Source organism: Periplaneta americana, chromosome 5 (assembly GCF_040183065.1).
Source record: "Periplaneta americana isolate PAMFEO1 chromosome 5, P.americana_PAMFEO1_priV1, whole genome shotgun sequence".
In the NCBI taxonomy this organism is placed as follows: domain Eukaryota; kingdom Metazoa; phylum Arthropoda; class Insecta; order Blattodea; family Blattidae; genus Periplaneta; species Periplaneta americana.
In genome coordinates, this window is record NC_091121.1 from 78,874,781 (window position 1) to 78,886,580 (window position 11,800).

At 37.6% G+C, this 11,800-nt stretch overlaps 1 protein-coding gene across 1 annotated transcript; it reads left to right on the forward strand.

Moving 5' to 3' along the window:
- The first annotated feature begins 3,296 nt into the window (after positions 1-3,296).
- LOC138700508 (uncharacterized) lies at positions 3,297-11,322 on the forward strand. Its single transcript, XM_069827111.1, has 4 exons — positions 3,297-3,673; positions 7,533-7,943; positions 8,393-8,557; positions 10,368-11,322. The coding sequence occupies exons 2-4, from the start codon at positions 7,550-7,552 to the stop codon at positions 10,379-10,381; spliced, it is 573 nt and encodes a 190-aa protein (XP_069683212.1). The 5' UTR covers positions 3,297-3,673; positions 7,533-7,549; the 3' UTR covers positions 10,382-11,322.
- Positions 11,323-11,800: the final 478 nt, after the last annotated feature.

Genomic DNA, 11,800 nt, shown 5'->3' on the forward strand with positions numbered 1-11,800 from the left:
CTCCTTTTCTGCCTCCTCGTCTTAACAGAGGTATTGAAATGCTTATCCGGTGGTACGTGACACTGCAGTCTAAATTAACTTTTTGTGTACCCGTGATGGAATGAGTTGCGTGTCGACTATGTTTCACGGTAAATCGGCCACACTATCCGTCACAATACGCATTTCTCTCTATCCTAACAGTCCGTATATCATACCACTGGTGATGATCTGCTGTTTTTTTAATAGGTTATTTTACGACGCTTTACCAACATCTTAGATTATTTAGTGTCTGAATGAGATGAAGGTGATAATGCCGGTGAAATGAGTCCGGGGTCCAGCACCGAAAGTTACCCAGCATTTGCTCATATTGGGTTGAGGGAAAACCCCGGAAAAACCTCAACCAGGTAACTTGCCCCGACTGAATCGAACCCGGGCCACCTGGTTTCGCGGCCAGACGCGCTAACCGTTACTCCACAGGTGTGGACGATCTGCTGTTCCTCTATGAGACGTCTCACAAACACAGGAGATAATGTAGATGATAAAGAAAGGGTATTGTGGAATGTGTTGATGGAACGATTCCTCGTCCTCAGACTACTCGATGAAAAGAAATATACATTAAATATGAAAGAAAAATAAATTTCCACTTCTCTGACCTGAACTAGTGACTTTGATATATGCTTGCCATTTGTTAGCAGTGATGTCGCATTTATAAAAATTATATTTCCACCATTTCTTTCCTTTTTCCGGATTGCAGGAAACTGTTCTCTCTTGTTTTTTTTTGCACGGTGTGTCCTGCATTTCGATATCCTAGCTGTTGTTTTTAGTTGATTATTTAACGACGCTGTATCAAGTACTAAGTCATTCAGCGGGATGAGATCGAGGATTCGCCAAGGGGTTGCCTGCAATTCACCTAACAGTTGGGGAAAATCTCGAAAAAACCCAACCAGGTAATCAGCCCAAGCGGGACTCGAACCCAAGCCCGAACGCTGCTCCGGATTAGCAGACAAACGCACTACCGCCTGAGCGATGTCGGTGCGTGGTAACCTGGCTGTTATATTCTCAATGTCAGAATTAAACAAACCTCGCTTGCATTAACAATCTATAGCTTTGACTCTTGTGTCAACGAAATCTTTATTTTCGTCGTTATGGAGTACAAGAAAAAGGTAATAATATATTGGTGTTCTTTAAAAATTAGTGTTTTGTCATTTTTTATATTCCTATGCATAGTCTTATTTCTTTCATCTGTATTCATTTCTTCTTTTAGTCATGTTTGTTACATACGGAGGAATGAGTGTCTACTTTACTCTTGTTGATATTAATAATATTAATAACCAAACAAAGTTAGATCTGCTTGTGGGCGAGAGTTTCTTTTATTACTGTTACAGAAAATACAATATTTACTTAAACTTTTTTGTTTTCTATGATCGGTACTATTGCAAATAATCGAATGATTTGTATAACAGAATGATAATTCGATTATAGGGTTAAATCATTCGAATGAACTCCTCTGACGCTTCAATCGGGTATCTTTCGAAATCCAGTGATGGAAACTAGCGCTCTCTATTTTCACTTCATATCGCTCGAGTGAGTGTTTCATAATTCGAATGGAAGTTGGGTCAAATCGGTTAAACTATAAAACGTCTTTGGGTCAAATACCCTACAGTAGCTGACAAGCAAATATTCTGATGGGGGCAGATAAAAAAGTTAAATTTTTTTCTTCCACCATGTTAATAATGTCAAAAGAAGTGCTTATACAAATTTTGGCCATTCGAACGCAATTACGAAGCCGTCCAGAAAGTGACTTTCCCTTGGGCCGTTTAGAGAAAAAAAGTTCAAGTTCATAGAAAGATTGATTGAAACAGATACATCAGTTGTTGCGTTATTTGTCAACATATCCCCCACTGGAATTGAGACATTTGTTATACCATGGAATCAATTTTTGTATTATTGTGTCGTAGAAATCAGCCGCGTGGGATCGGAACCAGCGTTTGACAGCAGTCTGCATCTCTCTGTAGATCCCATGTTATGACATGTCTCAATTCCGGTGGAGAATATGTTGAAAAATAGCTCAACAATTGCTGTGTCTGTTTCAATAAATTTTTCCAGTGAAATTGTGTTTTCCTTCTGTTAATGGCCTTTGGCGAACTTATTTTTCACGGCCCTCGTAATTACGGTCGAGTGGCCAAAATTTGTATAAGCATTTATTTTGACATTATTAACATGGTGAAAAAAAAAATAGCTTTCTTATCTGCCCCCATCAGAATGTTTGCTTGTGAGTGGTCAGACCTTCAGCTTATTACACAGGCGATCAGAGTTCCAGTCCCGATCAGGCCTGGGATTTTTCGACTGACATTTGTGACGGACAAGGTCGCAGTTGGGGTTATTCTCGGGGTTCTCCTGTATTCCCATATTAAGCATCTACATCATTCCGTCAACACTTCTCCGTTCCATAGCATTCTCGAACACCGGCTGGCTTAGGTATTAGTGGGGTTGCCTACGCGAAGCCTGGGTTCGAAGAGAACCTTAGTGTAGTCAGCCAGTGTGGCTTTGAGAATGCGTCTAACTTGAGGGTTAGCGCAATAGATCTCGAAAGGTCGTAGTGCCCCCCTTCCGAAATTCTATTCAATTCCAAGACCAAATACTGGTCCACACCTGTGGAGTAACGGTCAACGCGTCTGGCCGCGAAACCAGGTAGCCCGGGTTCGAATCCCGGTCGGGGCAAGTTACCTGGTTGAGGTTTTTTCCGGGGTTTTTCCTCAACCCAATACGAGCAAATGCTGATAACTTTAGGTGTTGGACCCCGGATTCATTTCACCGATATTATCACCTTTATTTCATTCAGACGCTAAATAACCTGAGATGTTGATACAGGGTCGTAAAATAACCCAATTAAAAAAACCAAATACTGACGATGTTGAAGCTTTAGTACGAAACACCCACACACAACATACGAAGCGTAGCCTATCCAGTGTTCGTATTTGCGCCCTATGATCCAGAATGCGAAGCTCTTGTTGTGTCGTCAGCTATCGGAAGACAGGTTCAGTGATACCAATAAGGCATCACCCATGTAGAAACTAAGCAAGGAGATAATAGGGAATAGTGGCAAGTTTCTCTACCCCTCCATTGCATACATCATTCACTAGTAACAGAGGTATTGTATTATAGGTCATACGTTATATCATGAAACCAAATGCTTGTGTGCGCATATATTATAGTAAAAACCTAATGGTGGGGATAAGCGAGCTCGCTGGCTACAAATTGGAACGTAGCGAGGGAGGGAAGCTTCTCAGACCACTTTCTACTTCCCCTGACGCGTAGATAGGTTTCAAGGGATAACGAATGGCCTATAACGACTGTCATGTTTTAACTTTCAAATGTAATTTAATAATGAAGTAGATTTTATACTTTGTTTAAATGGACGAGTCTTCCATATGAATGTCTCATTTTTCAAACGGTGTTCCTAATTTTTGTTTTATGTCATCGATCCTATTGGGATTGACTATCGGTAATTGAAATAGGCAAAGTTTCACGTGATGGTGTTCGTAAATGCTTTATCTTTCTTTGTATGGTGTTTGCAACTACGGAATGTAATAATATCTTGGAGTATTTGCAGTGGAAGAGGGTGAATACTGTGTTCAGTCACAGACAGAGCAGTTCGTCTATTCGCCGATTGCTTCTTCATTCACTTGTGAAGGTAAGAGTATTTGTACGCATTTTCGAAACCCAGCTGTTGTGAGATATTGTTTTACTTTCAGTTATTAGATTCTAATCAAATAAACGTGGAATAACGTGTTTCCATTCAGATGAGAAGGTTTTACAACTATACAATTAAATTTTTGAAAAAATGAACTTGAAGTAACGAGTTTTACGATAGATATACAAACAATGAAAATAGGAATGTGGAGTAACGTGTTGGCATACAAAGAAGGCATATTTTTACAGTGATAGAATTGCACCATTGAAAATTTTGGCTACTGCATCTGAATGGAGTGTATTTTCTAATTTCCACTTAAGATTTACAGTGTTTATCTTAGTGTTACGTAAATACTCGATAAGTTTTTTGTGTAATTTGTCATTTAATTGAATTGATTTTTTCCATTATTAATCTAAGCTATATTTAACTTAATGATGTTTATTTATTATACTTAATTTATATCATTTACTAAAACTAAAGTATGTTTGTCATAAAGTTTAATTTCATCTTAAAAATGATACAGTGGAAAGTTGTATATGCGTAAGACATTGCAAATTACAGGTTTTATTATTTTCTCGAAGTACGTGATGAGCATGTGGTATACCGAATATATTTGTAGAAGTTTGTTGAACTGTATAGAAAATTAATATTAAGATTAACTTTTTTTCGAATGAAGTCCTATTTTAATGATTCCGTTGCAGTTTTACCTGCCAACGTTCACACTCATTTATCTATACTGAATTGCTTTGATAAATCCTTGAACTTTATAGGCGACCAGCAAATAAGGCAAACAAAGACTTCCAATTCAACTCGTTGAGATGGCTCGCACCTTACACTGCAATAGATTCTGGAAGTCACAATTTAACGAGATCCGTGTTTTATTTGAGCTATTTGTTGTACGGTCTTCAGTAGTAGTGCTGTATTTCTAAACAAAAAAGTGTCCTATCTCTGGGATTTCGGTAGTACCGGCAGTAGTTGTCTTCGTCATCATCATTTCCGCATTAATACTTAAGTAATATCAGGCGATAATGTACGGGTTCGAGTTTAAATATAGATATTATTAGGTTTGTGGAGTAGACCTCGTTATGAAATTGTTTAAACATGAATAAAATATTACTTTTTATAAGTGCAAAATTTAACGATAGTAATGCAATTTGAGTAACTTACCAATAATTAATAATCTTTATAATGTATAATTTAAATATGTTCATGTAGTATACCTAATAATGTTAATAATAGATGTCCAGCAATTATATTGGTTGTATTAATGAAAACATAAACGTGCCCTAGCGCCGCCCGGCCTCAAAAATAGTACCGTGGTCCCACGAGGCCTGTAATACAACCCCGTTCAATAACAATCCCGTATAGTAAAGAGGTCGAAGAGATACATACTGTTTGTTTACTTTAGATATATTTGTAGCTTAACTTTACATTCTGCAAAGGTATTTTACAATGTTACATTTGTTCCGATCAAATTTCTGCACATTCAAAAGACAAAACTAAATGTCTTCCGTCATTTATTATTATAATACACTGTTCTCTTAAATTGACTGCAAATATAGGAAATTAAATCAATGGCTTTGCCTAAACACGCTATGAAATGTTTCATATAAAACAATTTTTATCTCGAAAAAGAAGCAAAAAACGAGCAAAATTGTATTTATCTTTTTCGTTTGAAATATCTCAAAGAATAATCTGAAATTAATGACATAAGAATGTGAAAATATCCCATAAATATTAATATCCATCCATCTGTATGTAATGCCAAACTTAAGTTACGTATGCATTGTGCATGCGTTTGTTTCGCGTTCACGTGTAAGCACAACTGAATAACACGTTAAAAACTTATTGAACTCTTCCCATGGATTATAAATATAATAAACTTTTCCAAGTAGTTAGATATAGGCCTAATATGTGGTTCAAATGTGTGTATACAGAATGTATATGAACAACCTCCCCAAACTCTGTAGAGTTGTAGAGGACCTCAAACTAGACAAGTTTTGTTAATACTGTATAAGCTGGAAGTGCGTTCTTACGAAGTTACAGAATTAAGATCAAATAATTAAGCAATGCACTCAACTATTACGTGGTTTCTTGAACTGCATTAGGAAATCGGTTAAAATGGTTGCCGATCCCTACGTCACAATGCTTAATAGCGTAGTACACCAACCTTTTTCGAGTCGTTTGCGTTCGTATCTGAATACACTGACATTCACTTCGCCTACGGAGCTGCTTGGGAGAACAGTAAGGAAGCTCGAAGGATTTATCCTGGCAGTGTGTGTTCAGATCATAAAACATGAGTCAATGGACAAACATACTATCCATTTCTAAGGGACATGTTACCAGAACTACTGGAAGATGTCGTTTGCAGTCAGTAATATGTTTCTTCACTATGGAGCTCCTCATTTTGCTCAGCAGGTACGAAATGATCTGGTCACCATTATCTGCTATTATCGTTGGATTGGTCGAGGTAGATCTGTGCCATGGCCTCCTAGGTCGCCGTATTTCATGCTGTTAGACTTCTTACGGGGCTACATGCAAACCCTCGTTATGAAACGCCTATTGATACTGAAAGGGTCCTCATCGACAGGATTACTGTAACAGCAGCGGAAATTAGGCGCAATGTTGGCCTCTTCTAGCGCATACGACAAGGCCTCTTGCGATACCTTCTTGGTGCTCGTAAGTTTGAACACTTAATGTAATTGTGTAAATTGAAACACAAATAGTCTAATAATATTCTTTCTGACATGTGTTTTCATATCGTCGTTGTTCCTGCAATAACTCCTATGGGCAAAATATACAATTTTTCAGTAGAAGAAGTCGGCCTCGTTGGCGAGTTGGTATAGCGCTAGCCTTCTATGCCCAAGGTTGCGGGTTCGATCCCGGGCCAGGTCAATGGCATTTAAGTGTGCTTAAATGCGACAGCCCCGCGCCGTGGTGTCACGGTCTAAGGCATCCCGCCTAGGACTCGCGTTACGGAATGCGCGCTGGTTCGATTCCTCATGGGGGAAGAAATTTTCTCATGAAATTTCGGCCGGTGTATGGGACCGGTGCCCACCCAGCATCGTGATGCACTTGGGGAGCTACGATAGGTAGCGAAATCCGGTTGGATGATCGTCCACCTCTGCTTCGGCATGTGGGCGTGAGGCCAGCAGCCGGCTGGTCGGTCTAGGCCAGTAGTGTCAGAGTTGTAAGCTCCGAAACCGGTTGTGGTGCTAGAGACGTCCAGTCGGAGCGTGAACTTGCTTACGTCTGTGGAAGCACCGGAGCTCGCAACGAGTTATAGTGGAGCGCTCCGCTCCGTTTAGGATGTGTCTGACAACGCTGGTCTAGGCCCTTCACGGGCTGTAGAGCCACGGATTATTATTAAATGCGGCAGGCTCATGTCAGTAGATTTACTGGCATGTAAAAGAACTCCTGCGGGACAAAATTCCGGTACATCCGGCGACGCTGATATAACCTCTGCAGTTGCGAGCGTCGTTAAATAAAACATAACATTTAACATTTTTTTCAGTAGAAGAAAAAACATATTTGTTCATCCTACGGCAGCCGTACATAGGGGATTGTGAATTATATTTTCGAAAGAAAGAAATATATTTACATATAGGAGATTTTATTATTTGCTGTATCACTATTTAAGTTATTTAATAGAGCAAAAATCTGAACATCGATAAATATGTCACATAGGAGTTATTGCAGAAACAATGACGATATGCAATCTCTAACTTCGTAAGAACGCTCTTCCGACTGGTACAATATTTGCAAAACTTTTGTTTCAAGACCTCTAAAATTTTACAAAATTTGGTAAGGTAGTTCATAAACACTCTGTATATGATTGTTATGATTTTTTCTTTCGCAGAATTGAAATAACCAAAAATGGCAACTAAATCAGAAAGCAAACTGAAACCAATTAAACCATTGCGGACTGTGATCACCAATAAAGAAAGCGATGATTCAGATTTATCGGATTTTAGTCTTTTATCAGATGTAGAAGAAATAACCAGGAATGAGGCTCTTGTTGCTGTGCCTCGTCTAGCGTGCGAGTTTGACTACTTGAAGACTGAATACACGGAAAGGAAAAGCAGTAGCAGCAGCGAAATTGATGCTGATTCTAGTGGCAGCAGCATCCGGAAGAACAGCTTCCTGAGGCGTCGTCGGCCTCGTCGCCGCCGCCGGCGCCGTCCTATTGACAGCAGTAGTAGTAGTTGTAATAGCACTACTAGCAGCATCAAAACCCTCCTCGTGTGCCTGGATGGTGTGCTTGACGAAGGTGAGTGTGTGTGTGTGTGTGTTTATGTGTATGTGTATGTGTATGTGTATGTGTATGTGTATGTGTGTTTTTTTTCTTTCACTGGCGAATATTTACGACGTGATTGTAGAGTATTGATGGAATGATGATTATCAGACAGCGGATTTTCGGTCCCGATGCTGAACGTTAGATGCAGGTCAGTTGCAGAGAGGTCATTGAACTCATTGCTACCCTCCCTTCGTAAGTGAAGGGACGTGACGTGTTGTCGCTGTGTAGAGACCAAAAATCCGCTGTATGATGATGGTGAGGGAAAACGTGCGAATCCCGAGAAAAATCTTCGCTCATCCTTTGTCTATAACAAATTTTTCGTGACCTAGAAGGGGAGCCTCTTGAATAACTGATATCCAAAATAAATCATAAAGTTGGATGTTTCTTGTAGACGTAAAAGCACTATATTGTTCACTTTTCAGAATGGAGTGATAAAAGTTACTGTTCATGTTCTGAAGATATCGGCGGTCCTGATATTACCCTGAAATTTCGTAATTGCCGTTTATATCACAGTGACTCATGTTTATATGATATACTAAAATCTCCTCTTGATGAAGAAGAGTTCTACGACTCTCTTAAACAGAAAGGTAAGTTGTCATTTGGACTGTAGAAGCGTTTGCCAATATTTTTAAAGGGCAGGTTTATAGAATGATTTGCAAAAAATCAAGCGATCTCCTAAAATCATTGAACTGTATTATAATAAAATTAACGTCTCAAACTCTGAAAGCATTATTATTATTATTATTATTATTATTATTATTATTATTATTATTATTATTATTATTATTAAAAATTTATTTTGATTTTCCATAAATTTTCCATTTGCAGCATCTTGGTCTGTCAGACGTGATAATCCTTCTTCTGAACTCGTTGACTCACTTAAATTGACATTCTCTTTTTCTAGCTCCTTTATGTCTTTGGACTTTGACGTACAACTACTGTACGTCTTCTTTCTCAGTAGGTTTGGAAGTGTGTAACTTGGGAATTGACCGTTATATAAAAATGAAACACCATCTCACCGCTACTGCTCGCAAATAAAAAGACAGATATACTACTACTGTTGGTTAAAACAGTTTTTCGAAACGCGGCCTATATTTGGACGAGACTTTATTTTCGACACCCTCCTCCCCACTACCATACTGGTACTAAACTCCATTCGAAAAATAAAAGTGCCTGTAAAATCAAAATAACGATAATTTTATTCAAAACCAGTTGATACTACCAAACCTCCAATGCATAGGTACCTGCAAGATGAGATATCGAAAATGTGCAAACCTATTATCTTATTCTCTTTGGCTTCTTAAACTGATCTTCCTTACTGACAAACTCTTTGAATAGTACCGGAATAACCCACGTACGTTGGAAGTTTGAATAGTACCGGAATAACCCACGTACGTTGAAAGAACCGAAAGACAATATAAAAAGAGAAATTACAGCAATTTCAGGATATATAACTACAACGTCTTTGTCAGGACTAGTGGGTGTTATTTCAAATTTTCTTCAAAGGTGTGAGAGATGTGTGGCGATACAAGGACATCATTTCTTACATATTCTATGACAAAGGTAGGCTAGATGGTTACTGTAATTGTAATTTGCATGAGCAATCTGTGCGCTTGACTTAAGGGGCTTTGAATATCCGACTCTGTTGACAAACTGCATACTTCCAGCCGCCACGCGTGACCTCACACTCACGGATGAACGTCTATTTGAAGGCTCTGTAATCTGTATATTTAGCAACTGCCACAAATCATATACAGAAACAATATAAAGTATTACTGCTATATTTGGTTTGCAACGCTTTCATAACCACAGCAGACATTTGAACAAAACCAATATAAAAAATGTTGCAGCTGCAATCCAGATAAAATTGTTTACACGCTGCTAATTCAGAGCTGCGCGCCGCAGTATGAACAAGTAGCATGTAAAATCTATGTGGCTGTCGCTGTTTATAAAGCTGTGGTGGAATTGGGTTCCCGTCATTGTCTGGTACCTTATCTCTCGCGGTAACTTCCTGTTTGTAAGATCAAAACTATTTTTATTAAATTTGGCGGTAAATGTCTTCATGTTGAAAAACTTTTGAAAAAAAAAAAGCGCCCTTTATGTGGACAGATAGTGTATTTACTTTTTCTTAAATTAAGGAGGACAATCTTGAAGTAAATATGGTATACACTAATTTCAAAAGTACGATTGATCTTATAGCTTGCATATCAATGTGGAAACTTTGAATGATGTGATTAATTGTTGCAGTGAAAGTAAGAAAACAGGGTCTAATTTTTGCAGATGATTTCGTTCATAATACACGCACTTAAATGAAAAAGTACATTCTTTTTTTTTCACAAAACCATTTCATTCTATTGCACTGTCAAACTATTTATGAATATAACTTTCTTTTCACAGGTATGGCAAAGTAAATGGTGATTTGGAACCTAACATTGATGAATCATAAAACACTCAAATCGGAATGGTATGAGATTTTTCAGAAAAAAAAAATGGTCCCGTCTTCTACATATTGTTTTTCTCAAAATTGTAATTAACAGTTACAGTTAAAGTTCATATTACAATTTGATGACAGTGTGTAATTTCATAGCCCATTGGAGAAAGAGAATAGTGTCAGAGATTCAGGCTTGTTGTAGGCCTACTCTTTCCTATTCAGAGTAATAATAAATTGCTTTTAAAAAGTTGTAATCATTATTTACTGAAATTAATATGCATAGATTCACACACCATAATTTGTAAGTGGCACTACTTGTTTTCATAATTTATTAACATTTGGAAATGGCCAAATTTGGCAGAGAATGTAGTCAGTCCTCTTTTGTGTATCCGTCAGGTAAATCAGTGTAAAAAATCTGTTAGTATTATCAACAATCTAATTAGTATTTTCGCAGAATTCAAGGAACATAGATTGTGGTTGCAAGTTCTTAACTGTAACAATATTGTAGCCTACTCCTATTTAGGAAGTTAGTGGAGAACACATCATAAAAATTAATTGAATCTTATAAATTACGTAAAATTAACTGTGACTTATTATCCGACGCGGAAAATATGCGCTATAACCGTGGCTAACCACTGCTACAACGCTGTGACGTCATCGTATAGTTACATAAAAGAAGACCTGGTTCTACTGTAGCGCCCTGACCTAAAAGGCGAAGTCGAAAGTTCGGCTTGTCGGGTAATATAAAGCGTAGCCTATAGCTTCTCACAACCTGTGTTGTCATCGTAACTTAAATTAATACAAATATATTGTTAGGACCTGCATATTAAAATGTGAAGTTGTAATTTTTAATTGTGATATGTATTTTATTGTAATTAGTTTAATTGCAGCAAATATCATTGTATTAAATGCAAGTGTCTATATTCTTGAAGATTTATTGGCATATTAAGATGTATGACAGTCAAATCTTAATATAATGATTTTCTATGAACTTGGCAACATAATGAAAGATCTGAATTGACAAACATTTGAAGTCCAAAATTTACCGAATTTGACTTTTTACCTTACACAAGTTATGTTTTGCATAGGCTATCATCCTGTAAAAAAAGAATATCCCAAGTTCGACTCTAAGCCTGTGTTTTTAATCGTACAAATTTTTATTTCAATCGTTTTATGTTGCAAACCTATTTAGTTCTTTCTCTCGAAAAATTGACTTCAATGGAATTGGAATGTTTGTTAGTTTAGGTCTTCAATTTATGGTATCACTATAAAACGGTTATTGTTGCATTGAAGGGTTGTTATGCTCCAAGAAATGTTCATGGATAATTCGAGATAATCCAGAGAGATCAGGCAGAGAAGCGAAAATTAATTCAAAATGTATTAAGGGTTTCAAACCGCG

Bases quoted from the DNA above. Each gene is read 5' to 3' on its own strand.
- LOC138700508 (XM_069827111.1), top strand. From the start codon at position 7,550: ATGGCAACTAAATCAGAAAGCAAACTGAAACCAATTAAACCATTGCGG. The intron at 7,944-8,392 runs GTGAGTGTGTGT...TTCACTTTTCAG, and splicing joins GGATGGTGTGCTTGACGAAG to AATGGAGTGATAAAAGTTAC.